The sequence below is a fragment of the Carassius auratus genome, chromosome 13 (genome assembly GCF_003368295.1).
Source record: "Carassius auratus strain Wakin chromosome 13, ASM336829v1, whole genome shotgun sequence".
Classification (NCBI taxonomy): Eukaryota; Metazoa; Chordata; class Actinopteri; order Cypriniformes; family Cyprinidae; genus Carassius; species Carassius auratus.
The window spans coordinates 22,835,337-22,861,265 of record NC_039255.1 but is presented as its reverse complement, the minus strand read 5'-3'; the positions used below and the strand labels follow the sequence as shown (position 1 = coordinate 22,861,265).

Genomic DNA, 25,929 nt, shown 5'->3' with positions numbered 1-25,929 from the left:
GCAGAGAAATGCATATGAATATCAGTTTTCACAATATATTGATTTAAGAGTTACATTCTTAATTTTATGATCAAGGCAAAACATATAATACAATGCAATACAATAATGATTGAGAGATGACGAATAAACATTCCTCAAAAGTCACATTTGATACTCATCATTACGTATAGCGTGTGCAAGAAAGCGTCTGTTTTACAGAACACCAGAGCAGATCGTCTTCATGTCAGTGACAGGCCTGTTATTTCTAAGATACAGATGTAGGAGACTTGAGATCAACTCTTGAGCTGTCATGTGATGCTGTCTTTGTGAGTAAGTGGCTCTTTGTGCTCTCTGTAGATGACCACCTCAGGAGGCGGAGGTTTCTGTGACTGCGGTGACACGGAGGCCTGGAAGAAGGGCCCTTACTGCCAGAAACATGAGCCCAATAATAATGACTCCTCTCAGAAGGTAAGACACCTCTTTCTCTGTGACACACTGAATCAACAAGAGGAATGGGAATTAATGAGGAATTTAGTGATTCTGATTTAAATCTAAACAATTCCCAACCGTACATGGCAGCAAAACAAAAATACTTCAGCATGATGTAGTTTTCATAGGCGCAGGGACAGACAAGACTATCTTTGTGTAGTTTTATTTTAGGCCTGTAGCATGGTGTATTTTTATTTGTTTTGTTTACAGAAGTGCTATGTTTAATATATGTGAGTTTGTCGTTGTAACGTTTTGTTGTTGTCCATTCAAGCAATTGACAGAAGATTGACACTAATTCGAAAGTGAAAGTAAAATGCGCACAGGCATTTACAAGTTTTTTGTTTTTTTTGTTTGTTTGGCAGGATCCTTTGGCTAATATGACTGAAGAGATGATTGCTCGCACATACAATGTTTTCTCCATCATCCTCAAATATGCTGTGGACATGCTCACCTGGGATAAAGAGGATGAGCTTCCTGAAGGCCTTGAGCCACCGTAAGACAATTAGCTCTCATACTACGGGCTGTTTTTTACCTTCATAAGCATTAAGAAAAAAAGTCACACATTAGCTGTTCATGTTTTCTTGTAAAACTATATGAAACTGCTTACCCTGAAGTGCTAACAATGAAATGTTGCACTTTTGTTGGGATTTTGGGTCATATAGATCTTTTTATTCTTTATATATAATTTTACCATTTATTTGTGTAAGCAAATACACTAACTTTTGTAACTTCACTACAATAAAATTAAACACTTCTATTTTAGTTTGAACAAAGAAAATATGAGAATTTCTCATGCAGTTGGGCTAGATTTCTGCCATCTGGTGAAAAAAATAAGTAAATAATAATAATAATAATAATAATAATAAAAGAAAATAATGACAATAATGGTCAGTAGATGGCTGAAGTGTCCTGTGCATCCAAATGCTACACAAGAATTCTTGATGTTATGCTTAAAAAAAGTCACCAAGTTTTACAACACTCAAAATAAGCAATTTTTTTTTACGAATCAGAATCGGTCAAAAATTACAGAGAAGCTTATTGGGCTTTATCCCTATAGAAGAACACGTGTTTAGGGGGTACATTTTAATCCCTCAGCATCATCCGACATGCATGCAATCGATTTTGGTTACTGCATGTTAGTATATTGTATATTTATTTATTTATTTTATTTTTCTCAAGGGTGCGTGGAGACACGTACTACTGCATGCTGTTCAATGATGAGGTCCACACGTATGAGCAGGTCATCTATACACTACAGAAAGCAGTGAACTGCACTCAGAAAGAGGCCGTCAGTTTCGCCACCACAGTGGACAGAGATGTAAGTTGACCTGCTGCTAGTTGAACAGTGCCATGAGTTCAGGCTTAAGGTTCAGCACAGCATGTTCTTGCTTTTGTTCATTGATTACTTCTGTTCATTGTGTTCAGGGCAGGAAGTCTGTTCGCTTTGGGGACTTCCAGTTTTGTGAGCAGGCCAAATCTGTTATCGTGGTAAGTTCTAAACAGTCACAAATCTCATCCGTTTTCCTCCGATGTGTAAAGCAATTGGGTTTTTTGCTCCTTCTATAAGGTTTGGTTAAGTAGGAAATTTAAGTTTTATGGAGAAATGGTCCCTAATTTGTATATAGCAGTTCCAGCAACAAAGCAAAAGAAGATTTTCATGTCAGACAATAAAAAGACAAAACATTGAAGGAGGGACATAGTACTTCATCAACACCTTGGCCACCATTCACAACAGTGTAGCATTGCGGGGGCAATTTTGTAGAAATGAAAGCATCATTGAAGTGTTAATGTAATTTGTTTGTGAATATGTTTGGACGCATGTTTTACAGAGGAACACAAGTCGGCAAACGAAACCCCTGCGGGTTGAAGTCATGCACTCCTCTGTAGTGGCACATCAGTGTTTTGCACTCAAAGCTCTCACCTGGCTCGGCCAAATCATCAGATACTCAGGTCAGTCTCTCTCTCTCTCAATTCTTTACTTTCAAGTTCTTCAGGAAAAGTATTATTATTCAGTTTCTGCTTTATCCTCTGCAACGCCTTTTTTTTGCAATATATTTTTTCTTTTAACAAAATTGTATTATGGTTCCAGTAATCATAAGTTTATCAAATTCTACCGCAAGTTTTATTGTATTTAAAAGGTTGATGACATGGATTTTTTTTGCCACATTATTTTAACTAAGTTTGTATTTACACTAAGTGCAAATAGCCTGCCTTGTTGGCTGAAGCTGTATACGCTAACTCTGCCCACCAACGTGTGATTCGGCTAGTCAACACTGCAAAGGACAACCGATAATTAAAACCGATAATTAAACGTGTGATGTTTTCATTTTGATGCGATCGACTTGGGTTCGAATCCGCCTTTTGGCAAACTTTTTTCTCTCTTTTCAAATTTCAAATCACCACAGAGAAGCATTTATTTTCAATGAAAAGGAAGAATGCAATCAAAAAGTTGAAAATAAAGGATCGGATAGGGTTAGAATAGGTGTAGGAAGGGCTTTATTGTCCCAATTAGGTGGCATTTATTTAATAGTTTGAATTAAAATTACAATTTACACTCTAAGTAAATATTGTATACTGTTTTACAATGTACTACAATTCTGGGATGCAGATAATTGCCACTATTTGCAATAAGTAGTAACATTTTAGCATAGTGTAAATAGAGTCTATAGCTATTTGCACTTAGTGTAAATAACATCTATCGCTAAGAAAATGATTTTTTCATTTTCACCGCTGTCTTATTTTAATGTTTCCTGAGGTTTACTTATAACATTAAAGTTTTTTTTCACCAAAAAATAAATAAATATAAGGAAAAACTATTTACAATTCCAATTTTCAACCCTCATTCTGAATCTGGAAGTCAGCACAGAGATGCATATGAGCCGTTTAAACAGGATACATCAAAGGCGATCATTCCTGTACTCGACATTCCAGTTGCTCTGTTGTCAGGAGTACGTAGTATGTCAGAAATTGAACCTGTATGTGTATACTGTATGTAGACCGTACATCATCAGCAATGTATAATGGGTTCTATTTGCTTTTGATGCAACATTCAGTGTAAATGTCGGCTGTTAAGCGAGTGAATGCCTATGGTGCAACAGTATCTTTCTCTTGAGGGAGTCATATGTAAATGTTGGAAATCCACCATTATCCAAACGAGACGTTTTTTGAACTTGATTGAATAACGCTATGTGAGGACATTTTAAGCTATGAAACTTTACAGAATGCTTTAATGGTCCAAAGACCTCTTATATGTCAAAAGATCAAAGGAAATGTGATTTATTTATTTTTATCTAGCGGAGTGTTAGACCGCTGTAATGAATCAGTGCTGTCCCCAACAGATGCTCTGAGGAGGATCCTGTGTCAGGTGGGTCTGCAGCGAGGACCCGAGGGAGAGAACTCTTCTCTGGTGGACACGCTCATGCTCTGTGACTCCAAGATGTGGAAAGGTGAATGAAGCAAGACTGATTTCCCTTCTCAGTCTCATTACTGTAAAGTGTCTGTATGTTTTACGTTTTTATTTCCATTATTCTCAGTTGAGCGCCATTCTCATTATTAAACAATCCTATAATACAATAGCTTAAATAAGATGATTATATTAATATAAATCTTTTTTTTTTTTTTTTTTTTGCACTGTTCTTGTTAAACGCTACACATACTTACTATAGTAAATTAAAGCAATTCACCCTTTAGAAAGTACCTATTGTTAATTAATATTGCACAGTACTTAACTGTAACAAGGACACTTTAAAATGAACTGTAACCATACTTTTCTGTTAGTTTCTTTTGTTTTTGGGGTGAAATATGACTAGGGCATGTACTTGACTAATTTTGTGAGATTCACCCATATGTGCTAATGATGGATCTAATCTTGTGTTTTCTGCAGGAGCGAGAAATGTTTACCACCAGCTCTTTATGAGCAGCTTACTCATGGATTCAAAATACAAAAAACTTTTTGCCATCCAGTTTGCAAAGGTAAGACTTCCATTTGCAATGGCACAGTATTTTTAATGATTGGGATTAAACCCCATGAAGCCCCCAAAAGTGGAGAAAATTTGCCACATGAACCCACTGCAGTTTGCATTGTCATGATTACTGAGGAATTGATTCAGGAAACAGTCATTATAATTATAATTTGTGGAGTTCATGTAGCAGAAATAGAATAATTGTAACATAACACATTAGCACCGGCTTTACAATCTTATCAGAGCCCTCTGTGCCTTTATAGCACAGAGCAACATTCTTGAAAGTCTGGCTTTCTGGGACTCCATGACAAACTGTACATTAGGGGTGGGAGAAAACAATTCTCCGATGCATCGCGATTCTCCATTCAACGATTCTGAATCGATTCTGAGCTTGTTTATTTTTCTCGCATATGGGCGGGCTTCATTTCACAGAATTTGCGCTGTGAGACACATGCACAACGCTTGACAGTCTGTGCTTCCAAACGCCATGTTTTACTTTAGATATGCTTTCATTTATGCTGTTTGAAATGCAGTACTATAAGATGCACGAAACTTCACATGCGCTTTGTGTTTGTCCTGAAACTCAGTTTCTGCTGTGATTTAATGCACTTGCATTTTCAAATACTTTTATATGAAATTGATGTAGACACAGTCAGTTATGTTTTCAGAGCAGGACAAAACATCTGATATCAAAATAGATCTGAATGCAGCCTGTTAAAGCGGCCACTTTCTATGATCTCCTCAGTAATAATCAAACAGCAATAATCCTCAGCTATTGTCTGTACACTTTCGACACTTGAACACTTATTTTAAATAAGTAATTGTTTAAAAAAAAATGCCATGTCTGTATTCTTACTAGAACATCCAGTTCACTTTCACTTCACACTCAGTTTGATTCAGCTGATCAGTGAGGATAATAGAGTTTGAGCAGCCATTCGTCTCAGAGAGAGAGCATGTGTAATAGAGAGAGATCTTATGACCTAGCGGAGCTGCTCCTGCTGTCTTTTATTCGCTGCTCACTGCAGTCCTCCGACTGAACCAGTCGTGCTGTGACCTCAGGAAATCTCTCTCTCTCTCTCTCTGTGTGTGCACTCTGATGTGGGGCCCTTTTGAAATCTCTCTGAGTAAAATATTTGTCCAATTTTAAAAATCTACTTGAATTAATGTATACAATTTATAAAAAATGTAACAAATTTTTATGGACATACAAAGTGTTTTATTTGTTCCCAGATGTTTTCTAATCAGTTGAATTAATAAATCTTAAATAATTTCAAGTTTATTTATTAACATGTCCCTATTATTTATTTATTAATTTTTTTAGAAATCCTGTGTTTTCTGTTTTAATATTTTCTGGATTTTAAATGTAATTATTTATTATATAAAAATGGCACAAAACATTAACTGTTTAATTAATAATTTATCAAATTAAAGTAATCAAATTAAAACTTAATTCCTTAAAAAAAAAAATACATTTCAAACAAATTGCTGCATAACAGAGGTTTACCTTTTAAGATTAAAACACAGAAAAAAATGTCCGATATTCCTTAAATTTAATTACATTATTTTTATTATTATTATTATTAATATTATTTTCTACATTACATTATAAGTACATTATTAGGGCTGTGCAAAAAATCTAATGCGATTTTCATGTGCATCTCGTCAGTAAAGACGCTCCTGTAATTAGAAGTATATCTCCAGCACCTGTGTTCAGATCAGGGTTGCCAGGTTTTCAAAACAAATCCTGCCCAGTTGCTTCTCAAAACTAGTCCAAAACTAGCCCAATCACGTTTCCAGGAGGTTCCCCGATAAAAATGGTTAAAATAAAAATTTTTTTGGCAGGGTTGCCTTGGTAAAATTCGCATTTCAGGGGCTAAACATCACGTTATTGGTATTGGGGTTGCTTCGACCCGCAGACATGAAAAACAACCGCAGACTTGGCAACACTGGTTGGCCTTTACTACACAGAGCCGTACTTCACTTAAAATCCACACAAAATCAATTTCAAAATCGCAGGTGATTCTTTTTTCGATTTTGAAAGCGATTTTGTGTAGCTTGTCAGTGGACTATGGCTCTGTGTAGTAACTGCCGCTCCACCTGAACCAGTGCTGTCAAGTCTGAGGTTTGAAGCGACCCCAATACAGTTTTGGACTAGTTTTGAGAAGCAACTGGGCAGGATTTGTTTTGAAAACCTGGCAACCCTGATCTGACGAGATGCACATGAAAATCGCATTTGATTTTTTGCACAGCCCTATACATTATATACTGTACAATAGTTAAATTTATCTCATCTCAAAATTACTTAAACTTAAACCAAACTTTTATTTAGGCGGGTTACCGTCAAGACATTTGACACTTTTGAGTGTCTTTTATCAACGGAAATTGTGAAATGCTGGTGAAGTGACTCTCAGAGCAGAGCTGGAGATGAATTCAGATTTTATATTTAAATAGCAGTCTTTTTTATATACATGCACAGACAACCTGTAACTTCATTATACTGTAAATTAGTTTTTATGAATGGATTCCACAATTCTTTTTTCCACATTAGGGAAATCATAGGGCCCTTGCACATGTGTGACTGACAGATTTGTACCTTACCTTAAACAATTCTAGAAAGTCTACTATAAAAACAGTGTGTAAAGTTTAGCTTTAGATCGAGTCCCCCGGCTCCACACTTGCCCCAGTGCCTGACATAGAAGCCAGTCGGGGGACGTAACTGCAGAAGGCCCCTGAGCTCTTACCTGGAAGGTGAATCTGCCCCCTTCCCCCTTCCCTTAGAATTACCAGCGCCTCCAGACAGATTTTATGGAGGACGATCACGAGCGTGTAGTGTCAGTGACCTCTCTGTCAGTGCAGCTCTTCACCGCCCCCACTGTGGTGAGTACCGCCAATCCCACACACCTCTCCTCTCTCTTCTGCCTCTTTCTCCTCTCCTCCGCCCCTTCACCACTCCCTGCAGAACTATGAGCGCTTGCAGAGCGACTACGTGAAAGACGACCACGACAGGGAGTTCTCCGTCACTGATCTTTCTGTGCAAATGTTCACCGTGCCTTCTCTGGTGAGTACATGCAAGGAGAGATGTCCTGCCATGAGGAAGAGGCTTGTCATTTTGGGTTTTCGGTCTCTTCATCCATTTCCTTTTTCTCTTCCCTTTTCCATCTTACCCATTTCATTTTTAAAACGGTTCATTCCTCATTCCTTTAACGCACTGAAATTGATTTTTTACCGAAACTAAAATTAAAGTTTTTATTTAGCCAAAAATTAAAATAATATAATAATTGGGGTTTTCAGTTAAATGTGTTAATTCGGTTAACTATTTATGAAAAAATAATGTGATTCAAATATTTTAACTCGCTTAATGCACACCCCCCTCCCCAGACCTGTACGCCATCTTACATGTCATTCAGTTGACCGTTGATGAAGGGCAGCAGCAATGTAGTCCATGAATGGTGATGTGCCCAAAAAATTTAAGATATTGGGCCAAAAAATGCAGCTGTGTTTTTGTCTCATTTGTATACAATATAAGCAATATAACACAAGCAGTAAGAGCAATATCACAGGAGTGTTTAATCGACGTTTTGAACGAAATGGGTGAACCAATGATTCAATGGCCTATTCCTAAAGAGAGCCAATTACTTCATTCCCGAATGAATCCGCAGATTGAGCAAATCGAATGAATGAATGACTCAATGACATGTTCATGAAGACATTTACTGCCACATACTGGCAGTTTTAGTTTGTTGTTTGTTAAAAAAAAAATCGTATTTACAAATCAATAAAATGCATATTCATGAACTAATTAAAAATGAAACAAAGAAAAGGTCAAACATATTTCTACAGCTACTTTTTGAAATATCTATTTCATACTTGTCCCATGTAACACAACTATGGCTTTTAATGATCTTTTGTGGGTAACTTCTCAGCCAAATTTGATGTTCGATTAGTTAGTCAAAACTTTAATTAATGACTTTAAAAACTGTAATCGATTGACAGCTCTGATTGTAATCAATTAACAATTAATCAAATTTAGTTAAATATGAACTGTAAATATTTAATGTTGATCTGCCTTCAAAACACCCGGTAAAAGAGTCACAAGATAACATGCGTCATCTCTACGACACATTTACAGCATTGGTTCTGGCTTTGGTTCACACAGAGCTCGTTCCGGGACTGACCCCCAACAATTTTACTTGGTGCTCAGCCTGGGATCAATCCCGGGACGTGTTTGCATTTACACAGAAGGCACTCTGGCAATTTTCCGTGATATTTAAATTATTCTAGAATTTGAAATTGCAGAAGTACTAATTAAACGTCTAATTCCTTATCAGTAAATTTAGTTTTGTCAACAACAACAAGTAAAATTCCGGCCAAATATTTTCAGTTGCTTCACTAAAACTACTTATTGTTATCCTCTTAGCTTTTCCACTTCCCCTCCCCTCTTTAATTTTCTCGTGCGCTTGCACATCTGCTCTCTTTCCTCTTTCCTTTCTCATGCCTTTGCTCTCTTCTGTCTCATCTTCTCCTCTCTATAAAAGTGAATTTTTGCATATAGGAAAACCGCTTACGACCCAAACCTCCAGCGGTCTGCCAGATGTGGCAATAGTGTATTTAATTTTCCAGGCTCGGATGTTGATCACAGAAGAGAACCTGATGACCACCATTATCCGCACATTCGTTGACCACCTCAGACACCGAGACCTGCAGGGACGCTTTCAGTTCGAACGCTACACCGCACAACAAGCCTTCAAATTCCGCCGAGTCCAGAGCCTTATAGGAGACCTCAAGTAAGATACCGAGCATGTCTGCTCATTTCATATACCGTTTGTGTGTCTTAAAATGAACATTCCAATTCTTGAGAGACGTGTAATAATGGTTGGTTCTCTAGGTATGTCCTGATAAGCCGTCCGACAGAGTGGACCGACCAACTCAGGGAGAAGTATCTTGAAGGTTTTGATGCTTTCTTGGAGTTGCTAAAATGCATGCAGGTGACTATACCAATGTGATTTTAAGATTGCATGTCAGTGGTAATTGAAATTGGGCAGTAAAACAGCTGTGTGTGTTCTCTTTGCAGGGTATGGACCCGGTAGTGCGTCAAGTGGGGCAGCACATAGAGATGGAGCCAGAATGGGAGGCAGCGTTCACCTTACAGATGAAGCTCACACATATCATCTCTATGATGCAGGAATGGTGTGCCAGTGACGTAAGTGCATGTTAGACACACAGTAACCTTAGTTTCCGTAATCCACCATGGCGTCTTGATAAAAAGTCTATTTGTCACATGCACAGGAGAAAGTGCTGATCGAAGCCTATAAGAAGTGCCTGAGCGCGCTGACTCACTGCCACAGTGGTTTCACAGATGGGGAGCAGCCCATAACCCTTTGCATGTGTGGCCACTCCGTCGACACCATCCGCTACTGTGTCTCTCAGGAGAAAGTCAGCATACACCTGCCTGTGTCCCGGCTTTTAGCAGGTCCGTCGAACATGGTTTAACATAGAGCAGTAAGGCCTTATACATGCTGCAAAGTTTTGAGAATAAACCCGGAGAGTTCTTTGAGTTATTGAATGTGTGTATTATGTATATAGGAGTCACTTCACAATCTCTCTCTTCCTGTTAGGTTTACATGCTCTGCTGAGCACAACTGAGGTTGCCTATCGATTCCCAGAGCAGCTGCCACTGGTACGTTTTTGGCTTTGGTTCATGAGGATTGTTGCAAAAACAGTCTTGGCGTTTTCTGAGGCCTCTTTTGTGTTCCACAGAGTGAACTGAGTCCACCCATGTTGATCGAGCACCCGCTCCGTTGCCTAGTACTCTGTGCCCAGGTGCATGCTGGGATGTGGAGAAGAAATGGCTTCTCTTTGGTCAATCAGGCAAGAAGTTTATAAATGCGTTTCATTCTCATACTCGAGACCTTTAAGAGCGTGATTTGTTAATGCGTTTTCATTAAAAAAAAAAATAATAATAATAATTGGAATTGTTTTTGCAGATCTATTATTATCACAATGTGAAGTGTAGAGTGGAGATGTTCGATAAAGACCTCATCATGCTTCAGGTCAGTAGTGTGAAGAGATCTCATTCCAAAAAGGGTTTAATTGCAAAGAGCTGATATTATTAAAATTGTGGTGATTGTAGAGAAAAAAGAATCTATGGAGAATATCAAACATAAGGACATTTTCCTGCCAAACTGTAAATGCATCCATATTTATGCTCCGTGTATGTTCTTATGCATGCTGTTTTTTTTTATCTAGGCTGGAGCTTCTATGATGGATCCGAACCACTTCCTGATGATCGTGTTGAGCCGTTTTGAGCTCTATCATATCTTCAGCTCTGCAGACTGCAGAAAGCGATACAGCAGAGAGAATGCTCACAAGGTCTGCATACCTCCAAACCACCTTCTGTCCTCATTCCTTTTGCTTTTTGCTTGATTTCTATCTGCTTGCACTCATTTCTGTTTCCAGTGATGTGTGTTTCTCTCACTGTCTCTCAGGATGTGGTTCAGCAGAATAACACCCTAATTGAGGAGATGCTGCATCTGGTCATTATGATCGTGGGTGAGTGAACATTTCTCAACATTGTTATATGGGTGTATTAAGCTTGTCATAAGTTAAAAAAAAAAGACTTTCATGCTTTGCTTGTGTTTGTTTTTCCTGTAGGGGAGCGATACACAGCAGGTGTAGGTCAGGTGGAGAGCTCTGATGAGACGAGGCGAGAGATCGTTCACCAGCTATGTATTCGACCTATGGCCCACAGCGAGCTGGTCAAAGCCCTGCCTGAGAATGTAAGTCAACCCTCACTGCTTCACCTCTGTCAAAGATCACAAGTAAATTACGTTGGCTTTGAAATCAGAAAATAAGTGTGATGCATTATGCATACATTTAATAAGAATTTATCTTGTCCCAAAGTTGCTGTTGATTAAAGTAGGACGGATGAGCAGAACAGGGTTTTTTGCACTTGACTGCCACCTATTGGTATTTTATGGCAATGAATTTGACACACTCTTCTGCACACAGGAGAATAAAGAAACCGGGATGGAGAGGGTCATCGACAGTGTGGCTTTGTTTAAGTGAGTGTTCTGAATAAAAGAGTGTGGTCCAAAGAGTTGAACTGGTTTGTGTGTAATCCTGTGTGAATTGTGTGGTTTAGGAAGCCTGGTGTGACTGGTAGAGGACTTTATAAACTCAGGCCAGAGTGTGCCAAGATGTTCAATCTTTACTTTCACCATTACTCCAGAGCTGACCAGTCTAAGGTAATGCTGCATGATCAAAATTGAATCACAAAGAACTACTGGTGAAAATCCATGTTCTTTTTTTTTTTTTGCTATGTTGTCTTTCAGGCTGAAGAGGCTCAGAGAAAGATAAAGAGGCAAAATGGGGAAGATTCAGGTACTTTTATTTTGAAAATACAGTGATTTAAAAATTGGGCACCACAAAAAAATGTAAAATAATATATACATATATATCTCTGATAGTAATTGTGATTTTGATTTGCTGTGCTTGTTTCTAAGGCTACACAGTTTTAAAATGCAATTAATAATAATTTATTATTTATTTAATAATTATATTGTTACTTCTGCTGGTATTATAAAATATAAAAAAATGATTGTAATTTTATTTTACATTAAAACTTTAAAATTAGTTGTTTAATTTCTCCATTTATTAAATGTTAAACATCAAAACATTAAACTTTTATTTTGAAGTCTGCAGGGACTAAAGCCTCACATTAGTTGAGTATGGGAAGATGCATGTTTTAAGCGTTCTAATGTATGCCTGTAAGTGACGCAAACCCAGACCTCCATTAACTGTGAACCAAGAGTCTGCATACACCAGCAGACAATGAGCTGCTCTCATGTTTAATTAAATTGCAGCCTTTAAGTAATAATGCATATTGTGCAGCCCTAGTGTTATGAGATGACGGTGCCAATGTTTAAAGTGATTTCATGTCTGTCTTTTATAGTTCTGCCTCCACCAGTTCTGCCACGGTTCTGTCCGCTGTTTGCCAGCCTGGTGAACATACTGCAGTGTGACGTGCTGCTGGGGATTCTGGGAGCCGTGCTGCAGTGGGCGATGGAGCACAGTGGGGGACACTGGTCTGAGTCCATGCTTCAGAGGGTGTGTGTGTGTGTGTATGTGTGTGTGTGAGAGGGGGAGAGAGAGACTGGAGCACTCTCTCAGATAACAAACATAACAGATTAGCGTCAAATCTTGTCCATTACTTGCTTTTCAAGTACAGTTCACTTGAAGTATTTAAATCACTATTTAAAAAAAGTTATTACTAAATGGGTATGTAATATTTAAGTAATTATCAATTAATTTCCAGTTACCGTATTTTCCGAACTATAAGTCGCACTTTCTTTCATAGTTTGGCTGGTCTTGCGACTTATAGTCAGGTGCGACTTATTTATCAAAATTAATTTGACATGAACCAAAATAAATTAACCCATAGAAAACATTACCGTCTCCAGCCGCGAGAGGGCGCTCTATGCTGCTCAGTCTACACTGAAGACATAGAGCGCCCTCTTGTGGCTGGAGACGGTAATGTTTTCTCTTGGTTCTTGGTTCTAAATAAATGCGACTTATAGTCCAGTGCGTGTATGTTTTTTTCCTCATGACGTATTTTTGGACTGATGCGATTATAGTCAGGTGCGACTTAGAGTCCGAAAAATACGATACTTTATCATGAACATAATCTTGCTACAAATGAGCTTTTACCATGATATTAGACATGTTCTTAGCACACACTCAGGTTGGAGCTCAGTATGACCTTGTCCTGCAGGTGCTGCATCTCATAGGCATGGGCCTGGTGGAAGAACAGCAGCATCTTCTCAGCAGCGCAGATGATAATGATACCAACTTCAACTTCACTCTCAAAATCTCCAGTATGTCTTTCTTTTGTCATACACTTACACACAGACACACACATACACACCTCTTGAGCTGATTAAGTCTCTTCATTGTAGGACCAGGTGAGGCCCCTGCTAACACTCCCAGTATCTTGGCTTTATTGGAAACCCTGCAGAACGCTCCTCATCTGGAGGTGCACAAGGACATGATCCGCTGGATCCTCAAGGTAAAGCTGATCCAAATCTCATTACAAAGCCACCTGTCACTAGAATGTTTGTGTAAGTATCGCCGCTATCCAATAGAGGGCAGCAAAAGCCTAAAAAGCAAACAAAAACAAAAAACTGTTTGTTTTTGTTTGTTTTATTGGTTAATTTATTACTTTATTTTTTATTGAGATACTTCACGTTTTTTAAGAAAAAAAAACAACAATCTTATTTTCTTTTTCTTTTTTCGAATAACTAAAATTGGCTTTCGCCGGAACATTGCCATGACATGGTGTTAAAAAAGGAAAGCCAAGATGTATTTATTAGATATTTAATTTCTTTTTACTTTTGTTTTAACAGTTCGGTATTTTAAAATGTTACTTATTTTTTTTATTAGACATTTTTTTTATTAGTGAAATATATCTATATTATTTTAGATTTATGTATTTATTTATAGGATGTTATTTACTTTTGTGTTTGTTTGTTTTTGTCTTTTGTTGTTGTTGTTTTCCAGTTTGTTTCTTTTAGTTGTTTTTATTTTATTGAAATTCTTGTTATATTTTTATGTATTTTGAATATCAACATGAAAAACATGCTCATATTTACTTGTGTATCTGAAGACCGTGGCCAACATCAAGACCACGCGGGAGTGCACGGCCAGTGCGCCCCCCAGTGACAGCTCAGGGCACAGTCAGGAGGAGGTGAGCATAGGAAGCGTAACCTGCTTGCATTATGACCTGTTAAAGTTACATTGTTGTCTCACTGGATGCATGTATATGTGTAGACGGTGCGGGATAAAGATAAGGCAGAGCGGAAGAGGAAAGCAGAGATGGCGCGGCTCCGGAGAGAGAAGATCATGGCTCAGATGTCAGAGATGCAAAGACACTTCATCAACGAGAACAAAGAGTTGTTCCAGCAGAGTCTGGAGGAGCTCGACCCCTCCACCTCCTCCACACTGGAGCACAGGTACACACACGCATCACGCCGGAAGATGTCATGGATCATACATTAGTTTCCAGATGTTGTCCTCTAATTTTTTTGTCCTGTCTTTACTTCATAGCCCCAGTTCGTGTGATAGTGCGCTGGTCTGTGTGGGTCCACGCCGGTGGCGAGCAGGCGGCAGTGAGAGGAGACAGATGGTGACATGTATCCTTTGTCAGGAGGAGCAGGAAATCAGGACTGATGGCAAAGCCATGGTGCTCGCTGCTTTTGTCCAGCGCTCTACTGTCATGTCCAAAAACCGCAAGAGACCTCCACACAACCCAGGCAGGTCTTTATACGCGTGTCTTTGGGTCATCGTACCATGAAAGTGCATGTTTGGTTGAACGAATGCTATTGTGGTTGTGTTGCAGATAAGTATGACCCTCTCTTCATGCACCCTGACTTGTCGTTTGGCACACACACTGGCAGCTGTGGGCACATCATGCACTCGCACTGCTGGCAGAGGTAAGGATCATCATGAAAAATGAGTAACGCATGCTTCCGTATGCAGAAAAATGTGCTCTTCCTATCAGGGTAGCAAACCAATGTAACTGTAATTGCCAGCCTTTCAGCAACCTATTATATTTCACATTCATTATTAAATTATTTCACCTGTTTTAAAAGCTAGTCTTAAAAAGGATTGACAAAGATTTAACCCTTTACAAGCATTAGCTCTTGAAGAGTGCTGTAACATTTTAGAATACCCAACTGTGAATACCCTTTTTAAGTTTTTCCCAAATCATTCAATCTTTAAAGGATGGCTCACACTAAAAAAAGTCCTTTACAAAATGACCACAATGTCAGTTTTTCCCCAATACCTTGAACCCCTGAAGTGTGTTTTTGTCATGTGTATATAGGTATTTTGAAGCGGTGCAGGCTAAAGAGCAGCGCAGGCAGCAGAGGCTACGTGTGCACACCAGTTACGACGTGGAGAACGGAGAGTTCTTGTGTCCACTCTGTGAGTGTCTGAGTAACACAGTCATTCCTCTGCTGCCTCTTACCAAGACCAGCTGCAGGTACTGCAACAAACACACAGATGACTTCCACCTCCAGCTAGTTCTTCTTTGATTCTGTAAAGTGCTGCACTGGTGACATTTTTGTTGGCCAACCTAGAAGTGAGCATCACCCTGATTCCCTTGACAAAAACACAATTAGATTTTCCCTTTGACTTCAGAAAACACGATTAGTGACCTACGCAACTTAATGATTCTTACATGTTTTGTTCTTAATGAAAATGCTCACAATGGGCATAACCTTTTTTTTTTAGTCTTCAAAATGTATTTACCAGAAGTAAAATAAGTTATAAACATACTATAAACAATGCTACACCATGGTAGCATGATTCAGTGTCACCACCATTAAGCTTCTGATAGTGCTTTCAATCTTTATTTAAATACATTTTCCCTGAAGATTTGAGGTAGAGTTAATAGAATACACTATAATACAATCTGAATAGAATAGTTTGTGCGAGTTACACAATGAGGCTGTATAAGTGTTCTAGTGAGTGGATGCGTCGTCCTCTTCAGGCTGATGTTTAATGTCCTTAAAGAGTAGCTCATATGTTTTTAAGTGTCCTAATATTGTGTCGGATTCCCCTACAACAGGTTTAAATGGATATAAGATCAGAAAACATTGTAATATTCCCAGAATATACATTTATACATGGTGTCATTTGTCCATGATTTCGAAATGGTTTGTTCGATTCAGTTCTGAGCAAATGTCTGTAAACCCCTCCCTTCCATAAGCCAACTCTGTTGTGATTGGTCAGCTGGCAAAGTCTGTTGTGATTGGCACAAAGAGGAGCGTTTGAGCAAGTTAGCGAGCGCTACCATCTGTGTTGCCAAGTCCACAGGTTTTAGTGACCCCAATAACGCCATATTTAAGTTTACCGTGATTTAGATCGGTAATTGGCAGAAGATTCGATAATATAACGAGTTGACTCGTTAAGGCGATTCTGAGTCGACTTTCTTTTGAGAGACAATCTTTATTTCTCATGCACTTTTTTTTAAATACATTTTACTCTTTACATTGATGGATAGCTACATTACAAACTACAAAAGAGATATTTTTTGAAAACCCATATGAGCTGCTCTCTAGCAACCTCTGTAGTCACATTTTGCCCCTTGTTAGCAAACGCCTTACAAAGATCACAAGGGGGTATTACTGATGTATTTTATGTCGTAGAATAAAATATGCACATACTAACACCATACCTTATTTTAGCCATTCAGACCATAAACCCCATTGACTTTTGGGACAATTGAACAGGAAGTGCTTAAATGCTAACTGGTTTCTATGTTTTGGTGTACTAAATGATCTCATCCCTGCAGCACTCTATTAGTATAATCCGTGTTATGACTGTACTGTAATTTACAAAGCTCTCGCTGTGTATGTAATAGATAATTAGTGGAGTTTTGTAAACGCACCTCTATTGGATGATTTTTGTCTGGATGTATTTGATTGATTGAGTGTTTGTCTGCAGCTCTGAACAGCCGGATCTGAGCCAGTGGTTGAGCATCACCTCTCAGCAGATGAAAGCCCTCCTCTCTGCTCACAGGAAAGCTGCAGATGCTGAAGGTGTTGATGCTATGGACGGTGTTAATGACTGTCCTCCACCTGATGGCTTCAGACTGGACTACACTCCAAAGTAAACCCACATACAAAACTACCAGTTATTTATAATCCCACCACACAAAAGCTAATCACTAATAAAACACTTCTGTCAGGAACCCGTACTCAAGCACCATAAAGGAAATGTTGACCACGTTTGGGACAGCCACATATAAAGTGGGTCTTAAAGTGCACCCAAATGAGCAGGACCCCCGCGTGCCAATCATGTGCTGGGGCAGCTGTGCCTACACCATTCAATGTATAGGTCAGTGCAAGAAAGTGTTGAACTATAACGTTATAACTTCTAATTAACATTCCAAATATCATGGAATACCTGGAATTATAAGGAAGTTTTTCAATTGTGGTTCATGGATATGAATATGCATGCATAGTGATGAACCACTGCAGCATGATCAAGCAATTTTTTTTTTTATCTGAAAGTGAAAGTTGATTAGATTATTTTTGTTAGAAAATATATGTAATAAGTTCCATTGATTTCAGTGTTAATATATGTCAAAATATATGTTCTTACACATTTCATATAATGATTTATTAATGAGGTATTCTACAGAATATAATTGCTTACAAATATTGAAAAATATTTTTCTTGCTGTTTTTCTGAAGTTCATGTAAAATTTGACATTTCGAAACATTTTAATTAGTAAAATGGGTAATGTGGCGTAATGATATAGTAATGACATGGTAATATTAAAAAGTTATTGTTCTAATACATGGTTTTAGTTGAAAAACATTAAGTTAGGACTGTTTTATAAGCTAACTTTCCACTGGGTCCAAATGGAACCAGGGATACAAAAATGAATGGAGATTGTTAAAGCATTATGAGGGCTAAAAGTAAATTGGAAAGTCCAGTATATTAAGATCGTGTCATCTCGTTTCTCACAGAGAGATTGCTGGTGGATGAAGAGAAGCCTTTGTTTGGAAGTTTACCATGCAGACAGGTAATCGAACACATTCGAATACATTTGCAAGCTTGTAATTTGAATGTCTCGTTGAAATCAATTAATAGTTTGTCCTATTCAAGTAACCTCTTAATTCTTTAAATCTTCACTCTTGAGTTTGATTTGTTTGGCAACCCGAATGTTTTGTGCATGCAGGATGACTGTTTGAGTTCTCTGACCCGGTTTGGCTCGGCCTGCTGGACCGTCTCTTCTCATACCACTGTACAGAATCACTTTATTAGGCTCTTAGCAGGTAAGAATTAGCTCTACAGTCTTTTAACACAAATAGTTGTCCAGGCATGGATCAAATATTATGAGAAAGCACGCCAGCCCTCACTTCACCACTCATATGAACTCCTGTGTTGATTCAGCCCTTGTTCCTGATCCTCGGGTGGAGAATACACCATGTGTTCTGGACATAGACATGTTTCACTTACTGGTATGTGAACAAACAGTGTTGCTCCTACGTCTGCTTAAACATATCAGCAGTAGTATTTATAAGAACACATAATGACATGTTTTTTTTTCTCCCACATATCTTGTAAAATAAGAGTGCACAGCAAGAAGTGTGTGTGTAAAAGTGCCTGCTCAGATTTGGCCTGTTGTTCCAGAATGACCTCTGACCTCAGTTAATGTGTGTGACAGGTGAGCTTGGTGCTGTCCCATCCAGCGGTTCTCTGTCTAGATTCCTCAGGGCTGAGTGCGGACGCTGCTCAACTGCACTTCCTGCATCTCGTCACAGTTGCTCACATAGTCCAGATCCTCCTGACCTCCGTACCAGGTGAGAACCACATCCTTCTCCTTCACAAGCAGCCACAAGACCAGACTTCAGAAATGATTTGTTGACTCCTGTGTGCCATCAGAGGAGATGCGGATGGAGCAGGAGGGTGGAGGAGCAGAGAGGGAAGAGGAGGAGAACGCGTGTATGCTCTACAACACACTCAGGACGCATCTGGGAAGGTGAAAGCACACACACATCTGCCAGCCACACTGTTGACTGACTTTATGATTTAGATATTTTGTGACAAAATCAAAGGAAACATTTTTTTTTTAACTTCATCCTAGTATCCTTGACAAAAAGTATAATAGTTTCCACAAAAAAATATTATATGCTACTAGGGCTGTGCGATTAATCGAAATTGTCATAAAATCACGATTTGAGCATGCACGATTTCTAAATCGCTTTTCCCGAGCTCCTGCAGTATGCTATCCGATCCAATCAGAATGCAACGCGCCTAGTGCGAGAACGGAACAGACTGGGCATATGCCTAGTGTGATGTGTCTTTTTTCCGAGCCAATGTTAATGGATCAGAGCGTTCACACTGCACGCGGTAAAAGGCTAGAAATGGAAACGTGCAAAAATATTTAATGTCTTGCACATGAGCATAGAGAGAGTTGTGAGTGCACAGGACACAGTTAGAGCGAGAGGAAGCGCGTGTATCTGAGCACATGCGTCTGGTTTTGTAACAGAGCAAAGGAAATCCGCGTGCGAATGGAGAGATTTGCGCCCGGGCATTATTTTAATGTGCTTTCGCGTTAAAATAACGTACACATACTGTATACGCACTGCAAACGGAGTGCGTGTAAACCTGGTATCATGTATAACAAATCTAACACCTGAGGCACCGCTACAATGAGCTGTATGACCAATGCATGGCAAAAAGTAAAAAAAAAAAGTCCTGAACATGGGATTTATTTATATTTTTTAGCCATATGTCTAGACTAGCGATGCACCGAATCCAGGATTTGGATTCGGCCGAATGCTGGGCTTTTTGACGGGGTTCGGTTTTGGCCGAACCTTAGGTTTTTTTTCCCACCGAATCCTAGTCGTCACGCGGCCGTTGATTGCCTGAAGGTGTTTATATGAAGAGGAACAAGGCCCAACAGTTCGCTCTAAATCAAACTGTTCAGGAATCTTGAGTGCCTGGGACGATTTAGGGGCTGTTCACATATCGCGCCTAAAAACGTGTGGAAAACGCTAGGCGTGCAGCTTTCTCCTTTCCAAAGCACTCGGGCAGTTGCGCCCCTGAGGCGTCTGCCTTTGCTAAGCAACCATGACGTGCTCTCTCCATGAAGACGCGGAAATTTCAGCATAGGATAAATGGATTTGCAGCTGTAAAAATGCCGTGTGCTTACATGGGAAATAACTTGAGCACGCAAAAGACGCGATATGTGAACAGTCCCTTATACCGTAGCAAAAATGGCAAAAATCTACCTCTGTGCCCATTGAAAGACTTTTCAGTACTGCTGGGGACATTCATTCCCACACTCGCAACCAGCTGTCACCTGTTAATGCAGAACGTCATGTGTTTTTTGTTTTTGTTTTTTTTTATTAAACAAAAAAGTTTTTCTCACTTGTCATCCTGGCATAATCTTGCCTATTCTTTTTCTTTCTTTTTTTTAAGTTAAAATAAAATGAAAAATACATTGCTGTGGACGTTGTTTGCTTCATTAATGTGTTTTATTTTGTTAATGGAATAAGGATGCGGGTAGGATTCGGTATTCGGTTTCGGATTCGGCCGAATCTTAAACAGTGGATTCGGTATTCGGCCGAACCCCAAAAACCTGGATTCGGTGCATCCCTAGTCTAGACATTTGGTTACACCATTACTTAGCAATTATTTTGACTTATGTCTATTCTAGAGACATGTTACAACTTTTTGATAAAGCTCTAATTGGTTTTGAAAAGTTGTTCTGAAAGTTGTATGTGTTTCAGTGGCCTGCATGAGGTGAGCTCAGGCTGGCATCTGTGGCGCTGTGTGAAAGCTGGAATCCTGCCTTATCTGAGGGCAGCCGCTCTGTTCTTCCACTATCTCAACGGAGCTCCAGCACCACCCGAGTTACATAGTAAATGACTCCAACTTTACATGTTTTACTGGCTTGCTCTCCCTTTTGCTTGATCATTTCTAATGCTAACTGTGTTCAGCTCTAGGTGCGGGTGAATTGGAGGCTCTGTGTGGATACCTGTGTCTGCCCTCCAACCTGCTCCAGCTCTACTACAACAATCGGGAGCTCATGGAACCTCTGCTGCACGGGTAACCGTCACGATCTAGTAAAGCGTCTCTGAAAACTGCAACATGATGATCAGATGTTAGCTGTGGCTTTAATGAATTGTGGTGTGATACGGTGCTCTGCAGGTGGTGCTCTCATCCAGGTGTGCTGCAGGGTCTTCAGAGCAGCGTGGCTCTCATCAGGTCTGTCCCGCTCCTCAACACTCAAGCGCTCACTGCAGCCCATGCTCAAGTGCTCACCATTCTTCACCATTCCCTGTTTTAGGTTTCCTAGAGAGTCCAATCGTCTCATAGAACTGCCAGGCGACTACAGCGCCCTGATTAACCAGGCCTCTAGCTTCACGTGAGTCACCTCTGTCTTACGAATCCAATGCGATCACTAACTAAGACACGCTCTCTACTGAGTCATACATTCCTGGTTCCATGAATCCAATGATCTGTTCATCTTGGTGGTGTCTAGGTGTCCTAAATCTGGAGGGGATAAGTCTCGCGCTCCCACTCTTTGCTTGGTGTGTGGTGCTATGCTGTGCTCCCAGAGCTACTGCTGTCAAACCGAGCTGGAAGGAGAGGATGTGGGCGCATGCACCGCACACACTTTTGCCTGCGGAGCCGGAGTCGGCATTTTCCTCAGGTTTGTGCAAGCATATGTAGATTCAAATCTATGAATATAATTGGCAAGTTATCTAAGGGATAAGGTACAGTTGTTATCATTGGGTTACCCCGGTGGTCAGGAAACCAATTTTTTTTTAAGTTAGGGTTAGAGTTTTTCCAAAAATGAAAGGTTTGATTTGTATGTGTTTATTTCTGTCAGGGTGCGGGAAAGTCAGGTGCTGTTCCTGGCTGGTAAAACCAAGGGCTGTTTTTATGCTCCCCCATACCTGGACGACTACGGGGAAACCGACCAAGGGCTAAGGTACATCTCTATTTCTGATATTGGACGCGCACGATTATTTCTGACTGCCGTGTGAGATCAAGGGATGTGTTTTGTCTCTTTTAGAAGGGGAAACCCATTACACTTGTGCCAGGAGCGCTACAGGAAGGTCCAGAAGCTGTGGCGCCAGCACAGCATCACGGAGGAGATCGGCCACGCTCAGGAGGCCAATCAGACTTTGGTGGGCATCGACTGGCAGCACCTGTGAAGTCACGCGTCATGCTTTCTCACACCTTACACCCACCCTTAATTCACAAGGGGACCCGCACAGTGGAGCTAGAGGTTGTCACCAAGCCCTCTTGCTCTTCCTCCACCCCTTTTTCCATCTTTCCAGGGGATGAATGCATGACTTTTTCTTTTTCAGTGGAAGATTTCTCTTTAAATATGATAGAAATACATATTTAAAAAGACATATAGCCAAGGTATTGAACCTCAACAATATGGTTTCACAGATATTCTTCATAGGAATGCTATTTAATTTCTTCTCCAAGTACTATTAAATTATTTTCAAGGTATTTTGCTTATATATAGATTTCGCAAGACAGTTCTCTTATCGCTTGGGAATTGACCAGTGGTGCTGCCCTTCAAGTAAGCACAAATGTCCCTAAATGGCCACGCAGGGATAGCGCCACCTGTAGGATACACAGCATCTTCTCTGCCCCCCCGTCATCTCAAATGCTGCAATACATTTGTTAAGGCCACCTAATTAACGTGCTCATGTTCATACAATACAAGCCAACGCGGGGAAGATCCGGGAGCACATGAATATGTCCTTGAATGCCTGGTTTCTGTTTGTTTGCGTTGTGTATGTGTTTGCGCGAGTGAGTTTTTATGTACAGGCGTTTAGTTGGTATGTTTCTAATATGATGGATTTCTAAGGTGGTCCATTTTTATGACCGTTTGTTTCTCGTTCTTTTGTGACGTGTATTATGTGTTTCTCGCGGCTGTGTGTCGTATTGCGACCTTGATCTATGGAGTCATGCTTTCCTTGAACTGAACATGAATTCCACTCTTAAACATGATTTTGATGTGTGTGCCGTGTGTTGTGAATTTGGGCATTTTGTTCCTTGTACCGCTGAAGATTTTTTTTTCAGCAGTAATGGATGCTGAGTTGCATATCCCTAATTCAGTTCCAACTTTGGTCTGCGTTAGACTTTTTTTCTTTTTCTTTATAGTGGCCTTGGCTTGGGGCTTTAGTCCAGATCAAGAGTTTTATTTGTCAGCGACACAGAAAGTCATTAAAACACACCGTTGCTTCTTTCAGATACAAGTTTTCATGTCTCGCGCAGTTTAGATGACAAGCCTGTTTCTGATGCGGTGAGCATATTTCCTGAGACACTTCCAGTGGATGCAGCAGTGTATTACATCACGAACTGACTTGTTAATATGTGAATTCTTGTATAAATGGGTACATTGTACTATATTGTAAAACATTAATGAAATAAAAAAGAAAAAAAGACTGTTGTGTTTTGAATTAATTCAGACAATGTACTGATGAATGGGCTGATTCCCCATCAGTGTTTTAATGTTTGTGCTGTATGTTCCAGAGCAGGTAGGCTAATGTGTGGCTCGTTTTACTGGCTACGGGTCTTTTTAACTGTTCTAGTTCTGTCCAAATCTCTTGTTCATCCAGGAACGCTGCAAAAGGAGGATTTTTAGATGCAGAATTCAAGCCATTGTCCAGCTCACAGACAAAGTTACAGAGTCTAAAGAGCAGGTTTTGACCAAATCAGTTCCTCAAATGTAATTGTTTGACCTGAAGCTATAAATTGTGATACTCTACAACTGGACTATTGAATTTATTGTTTGGTGGCGAAAGTGTTTATTATAATTGATATAGTTGTCTCTTTGAATATATTTCACTAAATGGAGAGAGTGTTACAATAATCTATTTCGGTGAGTAAAAGATGTTGTAAGGCCCATTCATGCTAAGAACTATCGGTTAATTAATCGGTGGCCAGTTCTTAACAAGAAAACTAGCCCAAACTCATAGTATGCCTGAAGCAACAAACTGAAGAAATATTTTACAGTCACGGTTATGTACACACCATTTTAACTTAACGTCTAGCACAGTTTTATCGGTTGAATGTAAAATGGGTAACATTTCAATACATCCATTTTAGTGAAATATAATCTATGCTGTATGTCGAAACCCACTAAAGGTGCCGAAAGCATAAACAAAAATCAGTTTGAAAAAAAAAAGTGCTGAAGTGGTTAAATGATATCGTTCTTATTATGGTTAGAGGTGGTGTAGACTTCCCTATTCTTGTAGAGTTAAAACGATTATTGAAACTTCATATTGTTCCTGATATGAACTGTGCAGGGCAAGGAACAAAGCATATTTCCTGTACTTTTACTGGAACCAGTTACATCTTTAATCTCGTGTTTATCTTATGCCTATAACAATTCCATTGAGATTTACCATAGATTTGCCAATGACGACTCCGCTTTATTTGCTTGCTAAATTGTGATTGGACCTTCTTGACGCTTTGAGTATTTTGACTTCTCTGGCTGCATCGTAAGATGGAGAATGAAACCCAGACTGTGGTGACAAAGGTACATTTAATTTATGCAGACATAAAACATAAAGCCTAAATTTACCTGGAACTAACAAAATTCTTTTGCTGCTGTTCTATCATTTACTTCAGAAAACTATTGATAGTTGAATGTGTATGTAAATTAATCTTGGTCAGTTCAAGAACAACTGCTGTACAAGAGAATAGGGTTATCCTGCATGTTCCAGTAGTGCTTGCTTTTGTTCTCTCTCTCTCTCTCTCTCTCTCTCTCTCTCTCTCTCTCTCTCTCTCTCTCTCTCTCTCTCTCTCTCTCTCTCTCCTGTGTGATATGCACCCAGAGCTTCTCCTGAGGAGGTAAGCTGCTCCCCAAAGCTGATTGTCACTGTATGGACTTCAGATCAGAGCCGGAGAAAATACCAAATGACACATTGACACAGTGCTCACTACATGTACTCCAAGTTAGAAATGATTTCACTCTTATAAAATTTTATTTCGCTTGTAACCATAAGTGTTTGGTTTTTATCTCTAAACACCATACACTTTCTTTCATACATGTTAACCTAAGATATTAATGTTGAAAAACATTCATGTTCATGTTTTCTACTAAAAAAGATATTCTGAGGATGGGTGTTCTGCTGTTCTGAACAGGACATATTCCATTTTCTTCTCTCCATCCAATCAGGTAAAGCTGTGTCCCACTGAGCCTCTGCTGTCCAAACATCTTTCACCTGTGACCAGCCCTTATTACCTTACCCCATTTTCACCAATCAAAAACTACGACTTTATTCAGCATTGTCTTCTCTTCCGTGTTTGTTGTGAGAGAGAGTTCAAAACAAAGCAGTTTGTGATATCTGGTTCGCGAACGAATCATTCGATGTAACCGGATCTTTTTGAACCAGTTCACCAAATCGAACTGAATCATTTTAAACGGTTTGTGTCTCTAATACGCATTAATCCAAAAATGACTTAAGCTGTTAACTTTTTAATGTGGCTGACACTCCCTCTGAGTTCAAACAAACCAATATCCCGGAGTAATTCATGTTCTCAAACAGTACACTAACTGAACTGCTGTGAAGAGAGAACTGAAGATGAAGAGTTTATTGAATTGAACTGTCCGAAATAAATAGTGGTGATGCGAAAACCGATGCAACCGGTTCTTGACTCGTGAACAAGTCAGTCATTTTCTTCATTATCTGGCTCGGCTCGGTGTTCATCTTCAGTTCTCTCTTCACAGCAGTTCAGTTAGTGTACTGTTTGAGTAAATTTATTACTCCGGGATATTGGTTTGTTTTAACTCAGAGGGAGTGTCGGCCACATTAAAAAAAAGTTAACAGCTTAAGTCATTTGTGGATTAATGCTTATTGGAGACGCAAACCGTGTAAAACGTTTCAGTTCGATTTTGTGAACTGGTTCAAGAAGGTCCGGTTACATCGAAAATTATTCTTTCGCG

At 39.4% G+C, this 25,929-nt stretch overlaps 1 protein-coding gene across 2 annotated transcripts in view; it reads left to right on the top strand.

The window, feature by feature from the left end:
* LOC113113046 (E3 ubiquitin-protein ligase UBR2-like) overlaps positions 1–23,422 on the top strand; it is a 31,454-nt gene extending 8,032 nt beyond the window's left edge. Inside the window, exons 4-46 of one of the 2 annotated variants that reach the window (XM_026279166.1) lie at positions 337–447; positions 831–961; positions 1,648–1,786; positions 1,894–1,956; positions 2,298–2,418; positions 3,807–3,914; positions 4,352–4,440; positions 7,390–7,488; positions 9,051–9,214; positions 9,316–9,415; positions 9,502–9,630; positions 9,717–9,900; positions 10,046–10,107; positions 10,188–10,298; positions 10,415–10,480; positions 10,677–10,799; positions 10,916–10,979; positions 11,082–11,206; positions 11,439–11,491; positions 11,572–11,674; positions 11,762–11,810; positions 12,382–12,536; positions 13,201–13,303; positions 13,385–13,494; positions 14,092–14,172; positions 14,256–14,437; positions 14,532–14,737; positions 14,824–14,917; positions 15,310–15,468; positions 16,935–17,099; positions 17,179–17,327; positions 17,966–18,021; positions 18,178–18,274; positions 18,393–18,460; positions 18,667–18,802; positions 18,885–18,981; positions 20,738–20,868; positions 20,948–21,056; positions 21,159–21,215; positions 21,298–21,375; positions 21,493–21,663; positions 21,844–21,945; positions 22,030–23,422. In XM_026279166.1, coding sequence (XP_026134951.1) covers positions 337–447; positions 831–961; positions 1,648–1,786; positions 1,894–1,956; positions 2,298–2,418; positions 3,807–3,914; positions 4,352–4,440; positions 7,390–7,488; positions 9,051–9,214; positions 9,316–9,415; positions 9,502–9,630; positions 9,717–9,900; positions 10,046–10,107; positions 10,188–10,298; positions 10,415–10,480; positions 10,677–10,799; positions 10,916–10,979; positions 11,082–11,206; positions 11,439–11,491; positions 11,572–11,674; positions 11,762–11,810; positions 12,382–12,536; positions 13,201–13,303; positions 13,385–13,494; positions 14,092–14,172; positions 14,256–14,437; positions 14,532–14,737; positions 14,824–14,917; positions 15,310–15,468; positions 16,935–17,099; positions 17,179–17,327; positions 17,966–18,021; positions 18,178–18,274; positions 18,393–18,460; positions 18,667–18,802; positions 18,885–18,981; positions 20,738–20,868; positions 20,948–21,056; positions 21,159–21,215; positions 21,298–21,375; positions 21,493–21,663; positions 21,844–21,945; positions 22,030–22,171 — 4,842 coding nt within the window. In that variant the 3' untranslated portion in view covers positions 22,172–23,422. Of the gene's footprint in view, positions 1–336; positions 448–830; positions 962–1,647; positions 1,787–1,893; positions 1,957–2,297; positions 2,419–3,806; positions 3,915–4,351; positions 4,441–7,208; positions 7,308–7,389; positions 7,489–9,050; positions 9,215–9,315; positions 9,416–9,501; positions 9,631–9,716; positions 9,901–10,045; positions 10,108–10,187; positions 10,299–10,414; positions 10,481–10,676; positions 10,800–10,915; positions 10,980–11,081; positions 11,207–11,438; positions 11,492–11,571; positions 11,675–11,761; positions 11,811–12,381; positions 12,537–13,200; positions 13,304–13,384; positions 13,495–14,091; positions 14,173–14,255; positions 14,438–14,531; positions 14,738–14,823; positions 14,918–15,309; positions 15,469–16,934; positions 17,100–17,178; positions 17,328–17,965; positions 18,022–18,177; positions 18,275–18,392; positions 18,461–18,666; positions 18,803–18,884; positions 18,982–20,737; positions 20,869–20,947; positions 21,057–21,158; positions 21,216–21,297; positions 21,376–21,492; positions 21,664–21,843; positions 21,946–22,029 lie in introns of both variants that reach the window. The other variant, XM_026279165.1, reaches the window with a different exon arrangement.
* The last annotated feature ends 2,507 nt before the right edge of the window (positions 23,423–25,929 follow it).